Genomic DNA, 22,277 nt, shown 5'->3' on the forward strand with positions numbered 1-22,277 from the left:
GACTTTTGATTTTTCTTTCGTTAATATGCAAATTACTGTTTGAACAGCAGCTGGTGGCAGTAGGTCCAAAATTCCTGTGCACTGTGTGGAGAAATGCTTCCTATAATTTTTAAACTTGTTTCTGATAACTTTTTGATATCTTAAACCCAGCAACTATATGAAATAATACTTAAGTAACTTTTAAATACAATTACTTCTTTTTCTTCCTTTCTGTGCCATTTACAAGAAATTCTGACAAGTCTTGAGTTCTTCAGTTTTTGGCTTGATAGAACCATTTTATGGTTGTTGCTCTTCTTTTGGTTACCACCAAGATGCCATTTAGAGACTAGCAGTGGTGTACATGTTTGCTTTTTATCCTTTAGTCTCCTTCCTCCTCCTTACTACATGGATCTTGCGTTTTGTTTGTCATCAGTGACTTACCTGTGTCACTCTGCTAAATTTTGCTGCACCTCCTCAATCATACCAAGTTTTTTTTTGTTGTAGCACAGGTCTCAACAGAAATTCTTAGGGCTCCCTGCTGTTAATCTCCTCATCTGCTAGGCAAACAGGCAATTTATTTGCTACCTTGTTTTTCCTAAACTGAGTTATTAATCCAGTTACTGATCTGAACAATCCCTTTGGACTGTTAATCCTCAGGTTTGTGTGTGAGGCTCACAGCTCTGCTGTTTGCAGTATCCATATGCCTTTGGCACTCTGTGGAAAGGTCCTTGATTTGTGGTTCTTGCTGGCGTTATTGATCCCTCCTCTGCTCAGGAAAGTAGCTGCTGGAGTATAGCTGAGGCCTGCCTGTGGTTTGGATCTGTAGCTTCTCTTTTCAGAGCATTGTAGGCTACTGAGCACATTCTGCTGTTTTCTTTCCTTGTCTTGTCTTTTCAGGTCCTTGTCATTCACTTCCCTTTTATTTTTTTTTTCCTTCTTGTAGAATCCAGAGCTGAAATCCATTGTTCCAACCCAGGGTCCCAAAGCAGGAGGAACCTGCCTTACCCTTCTAGGCTCAAAGCTGCTGACTGGGCATCCTAATGAGATCAGTGTTCTGCTTGGAGACCTCCCTTGTCAAATGTAAGATCAGAACTTGCCGGTATGCCAGCTGTGCACTGTCCTGAGTCTTTCCTAGAGCCTCCCAGGGTGTGATGCTGCCTGGAGCAGCTGGAGCTCTGCTTTCCTCTGTGTTTCAGGGGATCTTCCCTGTGAGGGTCCTGGCAGCAACCTCAACCATCTTAGATTCTGGCCCACCTTTTCTGGATGTGAGCAGGGCTGCACACCTCTGTTCTGCTTGTCCCTTGACAGGACTGTAACCCACCCTGGCGCTCTGCTTTTCTTGGTGGGGAGCTGCAGTTGGCTTCTGCAGCCTGATCCCAAGAGCTGCTTGTTTCCTTGCGCCCTGGGACACGTAAACCTGCCTCACCTCACTGCTGGTGAGGAGGTGCACATGCCTCGGTAGCATGTGTCTAGTCTCTTCAGTCTGGACAGTGATTGTACCTGCTTTTTGTCTGTGTGCTGCTCCCAAGAGCTGCCCAGCAATTATTACTTGCACAGATGAGGCACAAAAGCTTTTATCATGAGATTTAGGAAAAAAGCAGAAGCGGTTTGCAGACTCTCTGCAAAGAGAAAGGTACAGTACTGTGAAATCTGTCTCTGCGGTGTCTGTGTTAATCCCTTGTTTTTCTTGTCTCTCCAAGCCTCTCTGAGATGACAGAGGATCAGCTGGCATGCCAGACAAGTCCCAGCAATGTGTCCACAGAGCTCCCAGTCACCATCAAATATGGGGAGCAAGAGCGGAGATTGGAAGGATCCCTCTTTAGATATACTCTGGATCCCAACATCACTTTTGCAGAGCCACCTAAAAGCTTCCTCAGGTAGAAAGAATGAGTGTTCCTTCCCCTGGGCAGTGTGCTGGGGCTGCAGCACCAATGTCATCCCTCTTGAGTAGCCCTTTGGGGTGAAGACAGGCTTGTCAGAATGAGCATAAACAGAAGGATGGGAGCATGGACGAAATTGAGCTAATGAATAACAGGTGAGTCAGATCAACTACTTCTGTCTTTCAGTGGAGGGAGAGTGCTCAGAGTTCATGGATACAACTTGGATGTTGTACAGAAACCAAAGATCCGAGTTACCGTTTCTCCAGCTGAACGGCGGCGCCGAGGAGTGGGGCGATGGCGAAGGATCATCCCAGACTCTGAGTGTCCTGAGGGCTCTCTGTGCAGCATCCAGCAGGTAGCACAGCATTCTGTGGGGGTGTGGATGCACAAGGGTTGATGTTCCACCTTTGAAGAAGTGGCTTTTCTGTCCCTAGGGCTTTTTTCCTCCCACCACTTGCTGTTATCTGCTTGGTTGTACTAACGGTCTTGGCCCATGGAAGTGTTCTCTGCCAGGCTGAGAGGTTAAGCACTTCCACAAACATTTCCATGGGCTGGGTCTGCCTCTGCCTAGAGATGTGCAGGACTGTGATGTGGGACAGAAATAGCAATGTAGCAGTGTGGAGATAAAGGAATCTACATCTGAGCCAGAGAGCTTGTGTTGCTCAGTGTGTCTGTGCTTCACATTCTTCCTTTTGCATATTTCAGTCTGTCCCTATAGTTCCTGGGATGTCTTTAACTCTGACATACAAAACCAGGCAGTGAAATTACCGGAACCACAATTATTTTCTGCTCTGCTGCTGCCAGTCTGCTGAGATGGGTCATTACAGAGGTATTGATGTGGTCACCAAGGTCACAGAGCATGCAGCAGAATTTGCAGAGGTAGAGGGTGGTTTGGCAGCCCGAGTACAAGAAGGATTTACATTATTAGTGCAAATGATGAAGGGCTTCCTGTCATAAATGTGCTCCTGATGCACATGCATCAATAACAGCTGGTTTTATCAATGTTCCTCAGAAAGATTTATGGCTGTAGGGCAGAAAAAAATACTCTAATACTTTCACCAAATGCATAAGACATATCCAACCAGGCATGGGAACACTCACAGAAGCATTCAGACTGGGAAAGCAGCCTTGCATTGAAGATGTTTGGTCCTGTTCTCTCAGAGCAGGGAAATCTAAAGCTGGACTCTCCAGAATTTGCTGCCAGGGGAATGTCAGAGCTGATTCCCACTGCTGAGACTTTCCAACAAAACCAGTGCTATGAAAGCTTTCCTTTAGAGGAACATAGGGAATTCCTCAGATCTTGGATTTTTCCCCTTTACAGTTAAGCAGGGTTCTTCTGGCATTTCTCCAGATTAGAAGAATGCAGACTGGCCCCAGATTGTTTGGGGTGGAAAGTACTGCCAAGCTGCAGGAGAAGCATTGGTGTTCCATTACTGACGCTTTTTTTTCGCCTTTTCCACTTAGTTTGAAGAACCATGTCTCGTTAACTCTTCCTACCTGATCCTGTGCAAAACTCCAGCCATTAACCTGCTGTTGAGGAGTGTCCGAATCAAACTGGAATTTATTCTGGATAATCTGAGCTTTGATTTCAACTCACTGCATCCCATGCCTTTCTCTTATGAAGTCAACCCCATCCTAAAACCACTGAATGCTGAGGACCCTGCCAAACCATATCGTCACAAGCCAGGAAGTGTCATCTCTGTGGAGGTAAGACAAAAGCCAGCTGGAATTAATGTTCCTTGTATGAAGTTTTAAGTTGGTGTCGTGCAGCGTCCGAGGTTTTTAAAGCATTTGACAGGTTGCAACCTGTCACAGCACATCTGCTTTGGCCTGTGAGAAACAGTACATAAGAGAAGGGAAAAGTACATCAAAAAAGCCTCTTGAGTCCATAAATCATTGCTAGGGCTTCATAGGGCTTATGGAAACTTCTGTGGTTTGTTTTTGGGTTTTATTTAATCCTAATAAACTGTTTGTATATGAGATATTAGTACTACATTATCCCTACATCCTGATCTCAGCTGCTGACTATCACAACTACTTCAGTTTCCTCTAGAAGTAACTTAGGAGTAAAAGAATCCTGCCAGTGGGGAAGACCTGTTACTAAGTGAAGGCAGAAAAATCACTCATTAAAGGTGATACAGAAGAGCACAGTGACTCTATTTTTACTGTACATGCAAGAAAAAAGTTTTTGAGGTATTTATTTTGTATGGAAAGGTACTTTTCAGTTCAGTGCTCTTAAAGAAAGTAATGCTGCAGCTATAGGTGCAAATTCTCCACATGCTCTCTTTTTACATGTGGGTGAAAAACTGTGAGGATGTAAGAGGATAGACGTACCTAGACCACTGCCACTCGAGTTGAATGCATCTTGGAGATGTAGGGCAGTTTGAGAAGACTGGAAGAGAACTTTAAAAGACAAGGAGGTTGGTCTGTCAGCTTGTTGGGATACCCTGACAGAGCTCTGGGCTTAGAAAGCATTAAAGCATAAAAATGTAATTAACATCAGTCAGCATGGTTTTATTAAAAAAAGAAAAAGTCTTAATCCCCAAAAATTAAACCAAATAAGAGAAATAGCCCAAATATGTTATACCTTTAAAAGGCATTGATTGACTCAGCTGAGTGTGCAGGTTAACTGACATAAGCCTACCTTTTTAAATATACGGAGTGAAGAGCTGAGCTTAGCTGGGTTTCACTGAAGAGCCTTAAGAGGACAGGCTATTTATAACTGTACTTATGCAGTGTGCTACAGGTCCTAAAGCTAAATCTAAATCATATGCAACTGAATTTTTTAGCTTACAAACTTCACTCCTGTGAACCCTATTCACATGTGAGCCTAAACAAAGAAAAGGCTGCTTTCATCTCATGGTATTGGTCTCCTCCGTCTTCTCTGAAGCCATGGCAATACATAGCTGTTTTTTTACAGATCTCATGTGCTGTCCAAATGTATTTCAGGGGGAAAATCTAGATCTGGCTATTTCCAAGGATGAAGTTATGGCTATGATTGGGGAAGGCATCTGTGTGGTGAAGACATTAACAAGGAATCACCTCTACTGCGAGCCCCCATCGGAGCAGCCAGCTCCGCGGCACCGCACCAAGCGGGAGGGCACGGACCTGCTCCCAGAGTTCACGGTAGGGAATCAGCAGCACTGCCAGGAACCCTGACATTTCTACAAGCATGTGCGAGAAGTGGGAGTGGGATGTGAAGTTAGGAAAGGTACAAATGCTGCTGAGGGACGGGGGAGGTAACAGGGGTGGCAGGGAACTGGTCTTGTTCTCAAATTCTGCTCTTAAAGGCTAAAGTTGCCTGAAAGTAAACAGTATAGCTGGGTTCACTGGGCTGTGGGACAGCTCTTCTGGGCAGCTGTGTGCCCCCTGTGCTCATTCTGGAGAAGTCCTGTGGCTTTGTATTTCATTCCTGTGCAGAGGAATGGAATCATCATGGCAAATACTTTCTTGTCACAGGTTCAGATGGGAAACCTGAACTTCCTCCTGGGCCGAGTGCAGTATGACACGGAAAGCCAGCTCACCTTCCCGCTGGAGGCACAGATTGGTTTGGGTGTCGGTGCATCCTTTGTGGCACTGATTGTTCTGGTCATCGTCTTCATATACAGGTAAGAAGTTCTGGCATGGGTGAGGCCTTTAAGTTCCTCTCAGTGTTTTTCAGTGGGTGTCACCAAGTGTGTACATCCTGGGCCTAAGCAAGGTTACAGTTTTCTTTATTTTGTGCCAAATTCTGAGCCCCTGGTGGTGTTGGATGCGGGAGGCATATTGCACTGCTAGTGCCAGTCTGCACTGTGGTTCATTCAGAATCTAATGGGTGCTTCAAGAGACTCATCTAGTTTGTGTGGTGTCCTGCAAAAATGATGCTCTGTAGAAACTGCCTCAGCACCAACTGCCCTGGCAGCAACACAGCAGTTGGCAAGGACAGTCTCTGGGCTAGTGCCACCAAGAACAATTTTGCTTCTTATTGCAGGAGGAAGAGCAAACAGGCTCTGAGGGATTACAAGAAAGTTCAAATCCAACTGGAAAATCTGGAAACGAGTGTTCGGGACAGATGCAAAAAGGAATTCACAGGTCAGTCACTGAGCTCCTGTGTTTTTGCAGCTTCAGGGAAAATTGGAGAACCACCCTCAACCCTACCTCTCTTTCCATTCCTGTGTACTTGTCTGCATAGCTCAGAGCAGGCGATAACTTATCCTGTGCCAGTGCATAGAAATGTAGAGCCAAATTCTTCCTTTTTTAATTCTTTAATTCAGGGCCCAGTGTTTTATACAGGCTTCTCTCATTCTCCACTTTATCCTCCAGACTCAGATGAAGAGCTAAAGTCGAGACAGCACACTTGGAGAGATCTTAAGGACAACTACTAGCCCAGTCTTTGTGTAGGGCAAGTTGAATTGCAGCCCGTGTTCTAAGCTTACAAACTTTATACTTCAGCTCTTTACAACTGTGGGAGACCTGGGGCTCTGAAACTCTGCACATGACTGAGACTGTAGTCCCCAATTAATGTGTGAAGGAGTGAGGAGCAGGCCTCTAATACTCTATCTTTGCTGTAGGTAATGCCTGTAACCACAGATGTGTGCTGAATAGTGTCTTTCTCTTTACAAAATTGGAAACCAGCTCCTGATTGGAACGTTCCTCGTGCTATTTCTCCTGCTGCCTAGTCTAGCTTTAAATGTTCTAGCAATGAGACCCCAATATGCCTCTTCCTGAGAGGAAACAATCTTCGTCTTTCTTGGTCCCATGCTGCTGGCCCTGGTTCCTCCGCTTACCTCATGCTCTGCACCATCAGTTGAGATAGTGTCAGTTGTGTCATCCTCATGGGCATTTTCCTTTCTCTTAGACCTGATGACTGAGATGATGGACCTCACAAGTGACCTTGTGGGCACAGGGATCCCCTTCCTGGACTACAAGTCCTATGCAGAACGCATTTTCTTTCCGGGCCACCGTGAGTCCCCACTGCAAAGGGACCTTGACATCCCTGAGTGCCGACGGCAAACAGTGGAGCAGGGCTTGGTCCAGCTCTCCAACCTCCTCAACAGCAAACTCTTCCTCACAAAGGTAATGTCCCTCTCTCTGCTGGCAGCCTGCTGCGGGGCCAGAGCCATGGCACTGGCAGCAGGAGGTGGGCAGTGTCTGTTAAGGTTCATTCTTAATAGTTCTCTGCACCTCTTCTTCCAAGAGCCAGCAGCTGTGACTGCTTTGTTTTCAGCAGATTCACACACTGGCTTTTCTCTCTCCCACCAGTTCATCCACACTCTGGAGATCCAGCGCACTTTCTCTCCCAGAGACCGGGCCTATGTGGCATCGCTGCTCACGGTGTCACTGCATGGGAAGCTGGAGTACTTCACTGACATCCTCAAAACACTCCTGAACGACCTTGTGGAGCAGTATGTGGCCAAGAACCCCAAGCTGATGCTGCGGAGGTGAGTGAGCCAGCCATGGTCCCACCTCCTGAGGGGACAGAGCCTTTCTGCCTGGTTGGCAAACTCTGAAAGGCTCTACCAAGTCTTTTAATCCCACTTTGCTGTTTAGAGGTCCCTGAGTTCACAGTTATGCCATGTTTGGAAGCTAAACTGAGATATTTCCCATGTTTAGATCCCCAGTACTCTCCTATCTGGTCCATCTTTCTGATCTGAACGCATTTCCCTTGTTTGAGACCTACCTACAAGAAGGTCCCTGCTTCTTGTCTCCCCAGTTCTGTAATTTGGTGCCTCCTTCAGGCTGACAAGTGTTTTCAATAAGCAGTGTAAAAAGCATTAACTGTGCTGGTGTTGAAAAGCTTTTTTCCCCTCTCCATTCTGTATCATGACTTAAAGTGCCCTTCTTCTGAAGCGAGTGATCTTTACCTTCAAATCTCCCCCAGTTCTGCACCACATTCCTGTGACCAACCTGTTGCTCTTTTTCAGGACAGAAACAGTGGTAGAGAAGCTCTTGACCAACTGGATGTCCATCTGCCTGTACGCCTTTGTGAGGGTGAGCTCTTTGTCCCATTGCAATGTAGAGGGGCCAAAAGAGGGGAGACAGGCACAGCTTTGCTTTGTGCCTCACTCATAGCTGAAATAGTGCCAGGGTCACCTTGTATTTCAGGGTGAGGAATAAGGGCTGGGCTGTTCACTGGGAATGGGGATTCTTAAACCAACATCAATACCACTTTTTTCCAGGATGTGTCACCAAGTCATGGAGGCCTCATTGTAGTTCCTTTATCTTGAAATACACAGGACACAGGCTGGTCTGTGCATGGGAGGACAGATACTGGTCTAATTCCTTTTCTAGAGGGCTGGGGAGGCAGCAAGGATTCTCTCAGATTAGTGACATGGAGGCAGAACAATGCCTTGTTCATGTGCATCTCTCTGGTAGCTGGACAATGCACTTTTCCTGTGCAGGGAGTAGGGGCTGTTGGCACAGGCTCTGTCTTTGCCTACTGTTGCTCAGCTGCTGTATCCTCAGTCCTGCTTGATATCCATGTTTCCATGCCTGGGGCTCTGCTGGGAGGAGCACGCTGAATTTCTCTCCTTCTTTTCCATGCCAGGATTCTGTTGGGGAGCCCCTTTACATGCTGTTTCGAGGAATCAAACACCAGGTGGACAAAGGGCCGGTTGACTGGGTGACAGGGAAAGCCAAATATACCCTGAATGACAACCGCCTTCTGAGAGAGGACCTGGAGTACCGCACTCTGGTAAGTGCCAAATCTTCTGTCCTCTTTTGTACAGCAGGGCTGAATGTCTCTGCTGCCATAACCAAAGCACAAGTGCAGCACATCCTGCCACTGTCTGCTGGGAGCCAAGTTTGTTCCAGCAGCACAAGTGCATAGATGATGAAGAGCTCTGCTAAATCAGCCACTTTTGCCCCAGGCTGATGGGAGCTTTCACCGCATTCATCTGGTGTACGTGCTATGCTGTGTCTAGAAATAAGGGGGTGACGTTGCTGATGGCACATCGAAGCTCCTGCCCAATGCTCTTGAACTGGATTCCAGCTCTTGACACAAGGCTAAGAACACAAGACTGAGGTGTTTAACATCTGTGATGTTATCTTTTCTGAATCTCCCAGTGAAAGGACTAGCTGTTAACTAGCCTGAATGCCAGCCATCAAAGGTGTAAATGTGTCAGATGTAATCTTATCAGCTGAGTAGCTGTGACCTTTTCTTCCCCAGACCTTAAATGCTTTGACACAAGCAGGAGTTGGTGGAGGAGGGGCAGAAGACTCTCAAGGGATTTCTGCGAAAGTGCTGGACTGTGACACCATAACGCAGGTGAAGGAGAAAATCCTAGATCAGATCTATAAAGGGACGCCATACTGTCACCGGCCAGACCCAGACACCCTGGACCTCGGTGAGCAGAGCTCTTTGGTGACAAAACTCAGTGAGGAAGTGAAGGAATGGTGGTTCAGTGTCTGTGCACAGCACCCTGGCATGTGTGACATTGGTCATTCTCTGCTGAGTGTGCAGAATCACTGACCACTCTGGCTGGGCGCAACAGGGAGGAGGCTGTAACAGAAAGAGGCAGGGGTGGGGAAGGAGCAGTTGGGGTCACCCTCTTTGACTTCATGGTGTTCTTTGCCAGACTCAGACCACAGCAATGGCTTGGGCAAAGGGATATGGAAAAAGTGTAGGAGGGGAGGAGGATTTGAGTGCAGTGCAAAGATGCTGTGGGCATAGACTGGCACTTCCTGGCAGCCTCTTAATAATATATGTCAGGGAGGATTTTGCCCATGGTAGCTAATGAATGGTAGAACTTACATTGGGCAAGAAAACACTCAGTTCTCCATCTTCTTAATTCTGTTGATGAATAATGGTGGCATTTAGGGGTGAGAAGGTACTGAGGAAGTAGTAGTCGATAAGAACTATGGATGCATGTTTGTGGTTTGAACCACCTACTTGAAGAGTCACAATCTGACAGAATTTGTAGGAACATCACAGATGGAACATGGGAGGCCATGAGGCCACTTGTCCCTGTGCTCAGAGTGGTCTGTCCTGTGAGTGCAGGACTCAGCATCATTACAGGCACTTGCTCAGGTTATGTTGTCTGTGAAATAGCACAGGTAAAAGCTGATGAGAACCAGAGGGTGTTTACAGCCAGGTTGACCTTTCCTTTTCGGTGTTTCTCTGTGTTTTCTCTGTAGAGTGGAGATCAGGGCTGGCAGGTCATCTGATACTGTCCGATGAGGATGTGACATCTGTTGTTCAAGGAACTTGGAAGCGTCTGAACACTCTTCAGCATTACAAGGTCAGAACTCAGTCTGCCTTATCTGTCTTCTCATCCTTCTACACACTGTCAGGCTCTGTTTGTAGCTCTGGCTCCTGGTGGACCACTGTCAGAAGGTTGGACCTTTCTTGCAGAGCATATTTAGTTTAAGTCAGTGCTGTGGCTGCAGCCTGACTTCCTCAAACACAACCCTGTCCTTATCCCATACCTGAAATGTGGGCATGTGTAGGGCTTGGAAGGATAGGCACAAGTTCATGCTGCAGTGAAGGCAATGTGCTGGATCTGTTCCTGTTCCAGGCCAGATCTGTTAGGAGGTGATGACACACTGAGCTGCCAAGTACCTTCTAACAATGGAAAGAGGGATTTTTTTCATTACCTTGCACCAGTGTGTTGTATCTTGCAGTATGTTAGTACCTTGCTGCAACATGTTCTAGATTTGAATGACCTCAGTCCCTGAATATTATCTTTGTTGTGCTTTGAACATTTGTTCTTTAATTAATATAGACAAGATTTTCTCACCCTCAGGAAAGGCAGTGATGGTACCTTCAAATCCCTATTTCTGTCCCTATTTCTAGTGATGGTACAGACTTTTATGCTCTACAAGCACTTGCCTATTATGCTGATGAGAAACATGCCATTTGCTTTGAATATTGTTGTTTTCCTTGTGTGCAGGTGCCTGATGGAGCAACAGTAGCACTCGTCCCACGCCTGACCAAGCACATCCACAGGGAAAATCAGGATTACATCCCAGGAGAAAGTGAGTTTGATGTCTTGTTCTCATAAAATTACTTCAGAGCACTTGCCAGTTAGTGGGACAAGTCTCTTGCTGTAACCCCAGCTTTATGCTGATATAGAAGGCTGACACATGCCTTGGACCCTCATAGAATTGTCAGGAAATTTAAAAGCTTGGTCAGGTGAGGTCAGAGAAAAGCAAAAGTGTGAGAGCAGAGGATGGCTGGGCTGGGTGTGAAAATGCAGAACAAGCACAGTTGTCTGACTCTCTAGGGCTGACCACAGTCTGCAACTTGCAGAAATCTTTGTGCCTTCAGATGCTGAGCATGGCTTGAGAGGGATGATAGGATGTCAGGCAGTTTCCTTAGTCTGGCAGAGTGGACAACTCCATGGATACTTCCGTGGCATGAGGGATAGTAGCCACAAGCTGCAGCTTAAGAGATTCACATTGGATATGGACAAAACTTCTTTGGCAAAAGTGTGGTTCAGCCCTGAAACAGACCACTGGGGTGGTGAGGGATCTCTGTGTGGGGAAGCTTCCAAGACCTTGAAGGTTTTGGGTGAACAAAGGCAACCTGCTGTACTGTTGGCAATGGTTGTACTCTGCAGAAGGCTGGATAGAGGCCTCCTGTGTTTCTGTTCTACTGGGAAATCTTGCTTTCTTGGGCCTCACCTGGCCAAGGTCTACTGTGAGAGAGCCAACACTCATTTGTAAACAATTGCTTCGTTTAGAAACACCAATGCTGGAGGACGCGGATGAAGGTGGGATCAAACTTTGGCACCTGGTAAAACCAACAGAAGAGCCAGAGCTTCCCAAGCATCGGCGTGGGAGCTTAAGAGATCGGGAGCGGGCCAAGGCAATCCCAGAGATCTATCTGACACGTCTGCTCTCAATGAAGGTGAGAAGAAGCACAGATTGTGTTGTGCTTGGGATCTTGCCTTCCTTCCTATCCCCCAGCAGATTGCAGAAGTGTGTGTGAAGACTTTACCTTCAGTGGCTTTGAGAACATTTGAGTCTCCTCTACATTTTGCTTTGTTCACAAGGTTTTCCCTGGCCTCTGTTCCACACACCACAGGGGCCTCCTTTCTCCATTGTTTCTGCTCCCTTCAGTGGGGGTGGAGTACCCTTGGATGGGTGAGGGGCTGTCACTGAGAAGAAGAGGGTGACCGTTCATCTGTGAGGCCTAGGCTCTCTACTCTCCTCTGCCTGTGCTGACCCTGTCCTGCTTGATTTTCCACAGGGCACTCTGCAGAAGTTTGTGGATGACTTGTTCCAGGTGATCCTCAGTACCAACCGCCCTGTTCCTCTGGCAGTCAAGTACTTCTTTGACCTGTTAGATGAGCAGGCCATACACTATGGGATCGCAGACCCTGAGACCATCCATATCTGGAAGACAAACAGGTAGGGTGTTCCTGAGGGCCATGGAGGAGGCACTGCTGACTTGCTTAGAGCTTGCAAAGTGACAGCCACCTCTGCTTCCTGAGAAGGAGCAAAATTCAAGGGCAGGGCAGCAGACCATAGGGTGAAGAGCTGGTTTTGCTGGGAGGGCAGAGCAGAGAGGTGCCAATAACATGTAGAACATCTTTCAACACTGTAGCTGCTACCTCAGCTGATGCCCTTTTGTACTTCTGTCCTCTCTACAGCCTCCCCCTGCGGTTCTGGATCAACATCATCAAGAACCCCCAGTTTGTTTTTGATGTTCAGACATCGGATAATGTGGACGCTGTGCTGCTGGTCATTGCACAGACCTTCATGGACTCCTGTACGATAGCTGACCATAAGTTAGGGCGGGTGAGTACAGAGGGAGAAGGGACCATGCTTGGCAGAGAGTTGAGCAGTGCTGCCTTAGGGAGGCAGTGTTTACATAGCACCACGGGGACAGCAGGCCAGGCTCCCCCTGGCTTCCATGTGCAACTGGAGCGGAATGGGGGCTCTTGGGAAGAGAGGAGGGAGAATCAGATTTTGTTTAGCAACAGAAATTGTTGAGGAATGCTCTTTATTTGCAGCTTGCAGTTATTTGGGGGACAGAGCTGAACTCCAGTTGGCTGTGGCAGACAGTGGGAGTCACAGGATGCAGCTTGGGACATTCAGATTGGCCATTAGAAAGGCTTTCCACCATCACTGCTCACCCTCTGCTGAGGGTGGAACAGTCCTGCACAGGTCACCACAGATGGGATGGGTGGATCTCTGGAGCACATCAGGCATCAGCTGTGCAAAGCCGTAGCCAGTATGGTCTCATACTGGTGATCACCCAGCTCCAGGGAGAAGGCTGGGCTAGGGGTCCTGGGGTGCATTCATCAGCACATCTCAGGGTACCTCAGACTGCATTACCAGAAGAGAGTCTGCTATTTTAAGTGCCTCTCCATGCAGAGGACAAAAAATTCCTGATCCCAAACAATAGCGAAAAATAGAAGTGATGGTGTTACCTGCTGAGGTTAGTCCACAGTACTATAAAGGAGCTTTTCATAACCAATTCTGGTTTTGGATGTTCAAGGACTCTCCAATCAATAAGCTGCTTTATGCCCGGGACATTCCTCGCTACAAGCAGATGGTGGAAAGGTAAGTGATGGATTTGAGGAGCTGTAGTTTCAGCAGTGAGGAGGGGGGACCATGCACTAATTCCTGTGTGCCTCTGTCTAGGTACTACGCAGACATTCGTCAGACCATCTCTGCCAGTGACCAGGAGATGAACTCTGCCCTGGCTGAGCTGTCACGGGTAAATAAAAGTATTTCAGAAGTCACCTGGCCCCTCACCTGTGCATCCAGGAAAGAGTTATTATGCAAAGATGAGATATTCCAGCTGAGTGTGCAGTTCTGTTCAGACACACTGACTGTGCCTAGTGGCTGCCCTGCACCACAGGGAGGGTGAGGGTCTGCCCAGCAAGCACTGGAGAGAAGAGGGTGTAGTCAAGGATTCAGGGCAAGAACTACATGTGATTTTTTCCCTTTGCTAGTCACTGTTGGTGAATTCTCTTTGCTGTTGCTTTCTTAATGAGTTGTGAGGACAAAGAATTTGATAGGACAATTGTTAGGTGTCTCACAGTTTTCTCTGATTTCTTCTCTTATAAACAGAATTACTCAGGTGATCTCAATTCCTTGGTGGCTCTACATGAATTGTACAAATACATCAATAAGTACTATGACCAGGTGAGTGTGTGTTTCCAGCAGGTATGAATATACCTTTCTTCTTCTACCACCCAAACAAAAAACCAATAAAAATTAACAATTAAGAGCAGCCAGACTGTTCCAACACTGCGTATTGTTTCATTGGCATGCATAACTCATGTCATGAGTTTTTATTCTTATCAAAGAGCAAGGGAGGAGATCAGCAAAAAGAACTTATCTCTGACTTGGACCCTCTTGGGATTTCATTTGTGCTTCTTTATTTTTACACCAATATCCAAATACTCAACTTAAAGAAGAAATGCAGTTAGTTCAGATTAACTTACTAAAGACTTAATTTTCAGGTGAGAAATTTAGCTTTTTTCTTTGCCGTGTGAAGTCTGTAAGTTACTACAATGAATCTAGAATACTTCTTTTGTGGCTAATTTGAGATTAATTACTGCATACCCACTCTAGACTAGAGCATACTGAATTTCAGCTTGAGGTTCTCCATAATGCATGCTGTTCAGCTGGTTGGGTGTTGTGTGCTGGAGAAAGGCTGCCAGTGAGCTCTGTCTGGTTGCAGATCATTACTGCCTTGGAAGAGGACCCAACGGCACAGAAGATGCAGCTTGGATATAGACTGCAACAGATTGCAGCAGCTGTGGAGAATAAAGTCACAGATTTGTGACAGGCACAGACAGACTGCTCTCCCCTGGCTGAATGGGGACAGTGCTCATCCTAGTTGATAAACAGGGTGTCCTGCTGCCATTGGAACCAGACTCTCCAAGGAACCCGCGGGTGACGTGAGCAAGGGGATGGCCAAGGCAGTACAACGTACAAGCGTCCTTGCATCTCAGAGAATATTTTTTTACAGTTTTTTTTTTCTTTTTAAAAGCAAAATGAAACAAAAAAAAAGGACAAACTCTGGTTTTTCCCTGGCAGACTGCTGAGGGACCACACAGGTCCTTCCTATAGATGTTATGTGAATGTGCCAAGTTTGCAAACCATGTTATTGAAGAGCCAGGTGACAACACCGAGCACTGTCTGTGGAGTCCTCAGCCTTGCACGGATGCCCTTTTCAGTGCTGGAACTCTCCCTGCTGCAACCAATCACTTCCTTGGGGATCAGGAAGCTTTTCCTGAGTTGATCACTGTGCTAACCTCTGTTTCCAGCTAGCAAGCACTCCTGAGAAACTCCTTGCAGCAATGTCCCTGCTGGTCCCAGATGCTGGATGTGGAAAGGAGAGTGTCCAATGGTGAAGGTCTCTTGCTCCCCAGTGCTCTGATCTCTTGACAGCTTGTGTGTGGCACCTGCTTGGCTGGAATGTGCTCACCAGCGTGGGTGTTTGCCATAGGGCCCACTGTAAATGAACAGCACCCCTCACCCTTTCCCTCAGGACAAATTCAGTGTCTGAGAGTCGCTACCTGGCTCACTTTGGTCTCCACTGACTCAGCTCGGATCTGTCTTCCTGGTTCCTTGTGGTCAGAGGTTGCCCTGCTCTTCGGAAAAGCACAACAAATGCCTTGTGCCACTTCCCCTTCCTCCAGTGTCCAGCTGTTCTGCTGCTCTGAACTGGACTTGTAAATACTCTCAAAGTTAATGTATTTAAATGCTAAAGGAGAATGTTTAACTTCGTGGCTTTGAGACAAAGCTTTTCTTGGAGAAGTATCTCTGTGCACTTCTACTGACAAACGTCTGTCAGCACTGGAGCAGTTTTCTCCACTGCTTTGTCTGCAGGGATAACTTGTAGGTGTCTCCGTTGTTGAACCAGCAGCTCACTTTTCCCCGTGGCTCAGTCCCAGGCTCTCTGTGCTCTTCTCTTAGGCTTGCCTTACACCTAACTCTCAGCTCCACTGCTCAGACTCTCCTGTTGTGGCACATAGAAGGGTTATTTGGTGAGCTGTGAACTCAAAGGAGCTGTCAAGCACAACCATGATGTTCCCAAGGAGGGTCGGGTGTCCTGCAAAAATGAATTATTTGTGCATGGAAGAGAGGCCTGGAGCAGGCACAAGCACAGTTAGTTGGCAGCTGTCACTGGGCAGCTCCTCACTGCTCCCTCCTTAGTTCCTCCACTTTGTGAACAGTCCTCTGCCCTTCTAGCAGCTAATTTGTAAGGGCGATTTACTTGCTCTCTCTCCTGCTCGCCCCACCCCTGCCCCCCCCAGCTGCTAATTCCACACTGATGTCCTGTGTGCCTGGGGCAGGTAGACAGGTCTGACTCCTCTGCCACTACTCTGAGGTAGTGATTGTGTGGGCCAGGAGGGAGCAGAGCTAGAACAGAGCAGGATCACATCCCTACCTCTCTTTACATTGCAAATAGCAGTAATTCCAGGCCTGCTCCATCAGCCCTGTGGCTTTGTGTGAGTGCTGTGCAGTTGCAGAATTGTTCTTGGAGCAGGCTAATGCTGGCCTCTTCCTCTTGTGTGACCCTCTCTCAGCAGTATAGCAGTGTTCCCAGGTACTTGGTGTGCCCAGAGTATGAGCATCCCTGTGCAACCTTCTGCTCCTATCCTGCTGTACAGAGCAGTAGAGTGGCTGGCTGGCTGCTGCCAGGTAAAAATGGGGCTGCAGAGTTTGCCTCTTTCCCCAGGTGAGGACCCATTAGCGTCTCACTCCTGCCTGACCATCCATTTCCACAAAACTCATGGGAACTTAGCATCACTGAAACCTTTGCCTTGACTAAATCTGATTGAATTGGTCACCCCAAAAAGCTGAGTAGAGGAAAGGACTGCTGGATGGGAAAAAGCCAATACAATGCATGTTAGTAAAGCCCATTTTTTAGGGACTGCAGGAGGAGATTGCTTGGTTTGAGGCAGGTGCAGGTATAGTGGTGGAGTAGCATTGTCCCCTTGTGTGTTGGATGGACTTTCTGCCCTAGGAAACAAGGCCTGGTTTATGGCCTCTCCAGCTTGCTCAGTGTCTGCCAGAAGCCACAGAATCTCTGCTGAATTTCTGGCTCTAAAGACTGTCAGTGTCTGCCCCTATTTTTGCAGAATTATCTCTGCACTTTCCCAGAACAGAGTGGCTTGAGGCTTAATTCTCATTCCACCTCCCACTGGTATCCAGATTCTCCCTGCTTCTGTGTTCCTGGATGTTGGAAATCATCTCCTTTCTCTGAGTGTATCTGTGAAAGTCTGCTTTTATTAGATTGATAATCAAGACTTAAAAATAGAGCTAAACATAGGTGATTGACTTACGTAACATATTCAGCTTGTCCTTGCATGGCTGGACAGGACACACTGCCCAGTGCAGGTGCAGTGAGGGTGGACAGCTGGTAGTGCCCATCTCCTCCCATCCATCTGTCCTCAATGTTGTAGATACCAGCATCCTGCTCCCTGTGGACACACACTGAAGGCCCTCACTGGGATCAGCTTGGGTGTTTAGGCATGGCCCCTCTTACCTCCGTCCGTGCCCCTCTCCTGTGGCAAAATCCGTTTCTGTGGCAGGGTTCTGTTGCATTTAAATTTGCACAAAACAGGTTTTATTATGAAATTCCCTATTGCAGGGAAAAACTTATTTATTTATTCCTCCTGATCCTTCCAAGTTTTTTCCAGTCTCTGCCTGATTCCACAACCAAACGGACATTCCTTGTCAAGGACAGAGAATCTTGTCTGGATGTTCCTGTTTGCTCACAAGTAGCAAGTTCAGTGGGCACCAGCAGAGAGAGCCCTGCCACCGCAGCCTGCTGTGGGACACAGGGATGTCACTGCTCCAGTGGGACTCCCAGGACCTCGATGCTCCCCAGTGGCAGGCACCCAGCTTTATTTAGTGCTGTGGTCAGAGGGAGGGACTTGCTCTTGCCGTGGTCTGGGTGAAAGGCTGAGAACTGATCAGTGTTAAGATAAATCTCCGTTCGTGTATTTGAATGTCTCTCCCTTTGGCATGATGAAGCACAGCTGGCGCCCACGTGATGTAGATGTGAGAGCTCCTCCTTTCATCTGTCTGGTGGCAAATTTAGGCTGTACCTGAAAGCTTTTTTATTTTGGTAGAAATGGTGGCTGATTTTTTTTAATGAAAACAGAGGGTTCTCGGATGCTGCTGCCTTGGTGGAATGCCATCTTTTTCAGGGCGTGCCCTGGTTGCAGCAAGATGCTTCTTTTTGTTGTTGGTGGTTTTTTCCTTTTTTTTTCTCCTTTTTTTTTTTTTTTTTTTTTAATGTGTGCCTTTCTTGTGGGGATGGTTATTTTGGTTTCCAGAACACCCAGGGCATTTGCTCTTGTAGTCTTTTTCCTGGTCTGTGTCGTGGTGACTCTGCTGTCTCCCAGCCTTGTGACTTGGTGTCTGTCTGTCTGTTATGGTATGGCCTGACCTGCATTTATGCCCTGCCACACCTTAGGTTCTGCTCAGAGCACCCAAGGTACTGTCTTTCTCAAGTTTGAATTAATAATTAATATTAAAAGCTTGAAAAAAAATCTGAATTTTGTTACATAGTGTAATAACTGTTTGTAGATACTGTTCTGAGATGTAGGAATCTATTGGTGATATAAGAGGTTTTGTCTGTAAATAATCAGTTTAGAGTCAAAATGATTTTAATAAAGAGAATTCTTACACAATAATTCAATAAATTTTAATATACAACCTTTGTGTCATGCTGGTATTGCATGATGATGCAATTGCAAATTACACAGAATGTCTTTGCCTCTTTTTCTTCCTAAGAGGAAACTGTACTCTGAAGCACCGGGACCCAGAAGCTGTGTGAGGAGCGAAGCTTTTCCCTCCTCCCTAGGCTGTGTTTCTTCAAGATAACCTTGTGCCACCTCCTACCTGCATCCCTCTGCAGTTTCCAGAGCTCAAATACCATCCCTGCCCACAGGAGCAGGCAGCCTCCCTCCACAGACAGTCTTGGGCTGGCCCTGGGGCCTCGTGGTGCATGGCAGCTCTGGCTGTGGTCTCTCACTGTGGCTAAGGGTTGCTGAACTGTCACTTGTCCACCGGCGTGAGGCAGAAACCGGTGCTCTTAATTTACCAACAACTTCATTCTTAAATGAATTTCACAGTTCTTCCCAGACAGCATTCTGGCTCCTGGCCCATCTGTCCTCTTTTCTTCCCTCCCCTTCCTGTACTAGCAGAGTTTTGTACAGTCTGCTTCTCCCCCTCTTTTAGTCCTTCCTCTCTGTACTCTGTGTGTTCTTGTTGCCCTTTAAGGGGTCACAAGCCGCTCGTCCCCTGCGTGCTGCCCCGCAGGGCTCAGCACCCGGCCTGGCGCAGCCTCTGCCCCCTTCCTTGGTATTTTTAGTGCAGGGAAGGCAGGTGAGAGCAGAGGGGCACAGGCAGGGGGAGAACCACTCTGGGAGGCCCTGGCCTGGGTTTGGCAGCCTGGAGCTGCAGCAGAGCTACTGCAGGCAGAGTTAACCCTTTGCTGCAGGGCTGGGGCCTGCTCTCTGCAGCCTCAGCCAGGAAACCTGAGCTGTGCAAGCCCAGGGCCCCCGTGAGGGGGAGGCCAGGCCGTGCCCAGCTCCGGTGTGAGGCTGCAGCTTGTGGCAGTGGGGGGAAAACATGTGATTCTTACTGTGTGTGGCCTTTTCCTCCCCTTGTTTCGTGGTGCTGGGATGCTCGTGTCCCCCCAGGGCTGTGGGGAGGATGCTGCTGTGCTTGCTCTCCAAGAGACAGGAACAGGGGAAGCGTGGCCACCAGCACCATGCTGTGATGGTGTTGGACTGTGCAGGCACTGCTGGAGAGGCTGAGGTTCCTCAGGCCTGGCAGTGTGGCACAGGGGCTGGTCTGGGAGCAGGGATGGCTCTGCCAAGCAGAAGATGGTGCCGCAGAGCAAGTCCTGCTGACACTGCTGGGAGCAGGGGACAGAGTCAGGCAGCCCCATGGTTTCTGGGTCTGGAGAAGGCAGAGCAGAGGGGGAGGATTTCTCTGTTTCCATCTCGGTAGAGCTGTGAATTTCCCGCTATAAATAGTTGCTGTGGAGACTGTGAATCTACTGCAGGCTGACAGGCCTGCTGCCAGGGAGGCAGGGAGAGGCCAGCAGTAAAGTGAATCCACCGCAGCTGTCCGAGGTCTCCTGCTCTCCCAAAGCCAAGGTTGTTCCCAGAAGAGGTGCTGTGATCTGATACCCTGCCCCACTCCTCACCACGTCCATCCAGCGATGCAGAAGTTTGGTGGGCTCAAGGCCATCCCTCCTGGGACAGTGCAGACTAAAATCAGAGCAGGAGCAGCTGGTATCTCACTTTGGGGAGCTCCAGAGTGAGCCAGATGACAAAGGGAATGGAGTGCCCTACCCGTGAGCTGCTGCAGGGTGAGTCTGTGCTGGGCCCTGGGGCCCAGAGCCCTGCTTGTGTGCTGCATGCTGTGACTTGCAAGGGTGCTGTTCTCAGCCAGGGCTTGTAGGTCTGTGGTGGTGCAGGAGCTGAAAGTGTGTATTGCTCTGGTGAGTTCTGCCACTCCAAAGGTTCGGGTGTCATAAGGCATGACTGGTGTTGGGCAGGTCTGTACACTGTTCCATGCAGGTTGGGTGGAGGAGTCCAGGCCAGATGTGAAGCATCACTCCTGTCCACGGCTCTCACAAACCAGGCAGGAGCAGTTCTTGGGCTGAAATTCTCTGAGCTAGTCCAGGCCTGCAGCAATTCAGTGGGTTCTGCACAAAATAGTTGGAATGACAAAAGCAAAATAAGTTGTATTTAATGTGAAAGTGTCAAGAAGTGAAGGATTAAAAGCACCAATTGTCCTTTATCACAAAGCTTAGAAAAGTGCATTTCACTTTCCTATACCAAGTTGCATAGCAACACTCTTCAGCTTTTGCCAGTGGTTCCATCCAGAGAGTGTGGATGGAGGTAAATCTTGCATGCTTGAGGATAGACTTGGCTTGCCTCTGCAGCAACAAGGCCACCGGGGCCTGAACTGCCCAAAAGCTGCATCTACCCTGGGGCTGAGTCTTACACTGTTGTCTGACTGAAGTCTCCTCTCACCAGAACACTCCACCAAGGGAAGAATCTGTTGAACTCTCATCTCCACACACTCGTGAGTTTTCCTTTGGCAGGTGAATGGTAAGCTGTATGATTAAAGCTTGCTTGCTCTCAGCTCAGGCCCTACTGTCCTCATGATGTGAGTGAAGAAGGCTCAGGCAGATGCTGGTGATGCAGGAGTGTGTGAAGGTACTGATAAGCTTAGTCTGTGCACAAATAAGGAAAATTTTGATTTCAGTTCTGTTTCATAGGTGAGATGTCAGGGAGCATTTACTGTATAGGGTGGCCATGCAGACATGCAGCATCCAGGGGGTTTATACCCAGAGACTGATTCTGAGCAGTGCAAATGCAAGGATTAGAGGTGTAGAAATGTGAGGAGGGGGAGGCATTTTGAGCTCCTAACAGACTTCTGTGCAGGCATGGGTAAACAGGGTAACCCAGAGCTTGCTGGGTGCCCAAAGGCAGGCTGTGCCTCTGGCTGCTGTGCTGGGAGAGGAACATCAGCACATGGAAAGAAAGTTCAATGTTTTGAAAGGTCAAAACATTGAGTCAAAACAGGTGCTCTGTCTCAGCAGCTGGAAGATGTTACAGCTCCAGAACAACTCCCTGCCACCAGCACTGCCAGCCCTCTATAACTATTTCTGAAAATCTTCTGGTTCAGATGAGTTCTTAGCTTTAGTGACCTGATTTGGAGGATTTAAAGTTCAATATTTCTACCTGTGCTAATTCTTTATGGGCATTACTCTCACCTGGCTCGAGCTCTGACTGTGTGTGTTAGCCCGAAGCTTTGGCTGTACAGCGACATTTCCAAATTATGAAAGGCTGGGTTGGAAGTGCCCCAGCTACTGTGGCTTAAATCTGTATTTCATTAGCAACAAGGGATCTGAGCTATTTCAGGTGACCAGTACTGAATCCAGTCCTACCTCAGTGCTGAAGCACTGGGGGACAGCAGTTGGATCAGTCTGTCTGTGCTGTCTTGGTGTTTATGCTTTGGACTGTCATAGTAACAAACCCCAGGAGCAGCCCCTTGCCAGGATGTCCTGTGGCCTTGCTGGGATGTCACAGGATGGTCAGTGACAAACCCATGCTCCAGCCCCAAGGCTGGACTGTGGGCAGAGGAGCAGCCCTGTAGTGTTTGGAATAAAAGTTCTGTTTCACACCTCTCTGGAGCAGGAGCTTGCTCCTGCCAGCCAAAGCCCAAATTCCCTCCTCAGCCAGGATGGGAGTAGGGAGGGGATCCCACAGACCCCGCTAAGCCCCTGAAAATACACACTAGGAAACTTGAGACTCCCACCTGGCCCTGGGCTGGGACCAGCCTGCCAGCTTTCCTCTTCTGAACTCTTAAAATGATCCCTGTCTCCCTGAAGTGCCAAAAGTGTTTGTAACAGCTTAACTCCAAGAGCTGCTGAAGGGAAAGGGAAGGAAGGGGATGAGAGCACAGCAGAGATATGGCCACCCTGCAGCTCTTTTG

The 22,277-nt window shown here is 48.0% G+C and overlaps 1 protein-coding gene across 1 annotated transcript in view; it reads left to right on the forward strand.

Moving 5' to 3' along the window:
* PLXNB1 (plexin B1) overlaps positions 1-17,513 on the forward strand; it is a gene marked incomplete at its 5' end in the record, with an annotated part of 38,436 nt that extends 20,923 nt beyond the window's left edge. Inside the window, 21 exons of the mRNA XM_084214630.1 lie at positions 923-1,059; positions 1,680-1,856; positions 2,046-2,214; positions 3,324-3,566; positions 4,809-4,985; positions 5,319-5,467; positions 5,830-5,930; positions 6,697-6,914; positions 7,101-7,279; positions 7,763-7,829; positions 8,386-8,532; positions 9,007-9,184; positions 9,975-10,078; positions 10,730-10,814; positions 11,522-11,688; positions 12,031-12,191; positions 12,434-12,581; positions 13,285-13,349; positions 13,431-13,506; positions 13,863-13,937; positions 14,479-17,513. Of these exons, the coding sequence (XP_084070756.1) occupies positions 923-1,059; positions 1,680-1,856; positions 2,046-2,214; positions 3,324-3,566; positions 4,809-4,985; positions 5,319-5,467; positions 5,830-5,930; positions 6,697-6,914; positions 7,101-7,279; positions 7,763-7,829; positions 8,386-8,532; positions 9,007-9,184; positions 9,975-10,078; positions 10,730-10,814; positions 11,522-11,688; positions 12,031-12,191; positions 12,434-12,581; positions 13,285-13,349; positions 13,431-13,506; positions 13,863-13,937; positions 14,479-14,583 (2,928 nt within the window). The 3' untranslated portion in view covers positions 14,584-17,513. The remainder of the gene's footprint in view (positions 1-922; positions 1,060-1,679; positions 1,857-2,045; positions 2,215-3,323; positions 3,567-4,808; positions 4,986-5,318; positions 5,468-5,829; positions 5,931-6,696; positions 6,915-7,100; positions 7,280-7,762; positions 7,830-8,385; positions 8,533-9,006; positions 9,185-9,974; positions 10,079-10,729; positions 10,815-11,521; positions 11,689-12,030; positions 12,192-12,433; positions 12,582-13,284; positions 13,350-13,430; positions 13,507-13,862; positions 13,938-14,478) is intronic.
* Positions 17,514-22,277: the final 4,764 nt, after the last annotated feature.

Source organism: Fringilla coelebs (genome assembly GCF_963513975.1).
Source record: "Fringilla coelebs genome assembly, chromosome: 13".
NCBI lineage: Eukaryota > Metazoa > Chordata > Aves > Passeriformes > Fringillidae > Fringilla > Fringilla coelebs.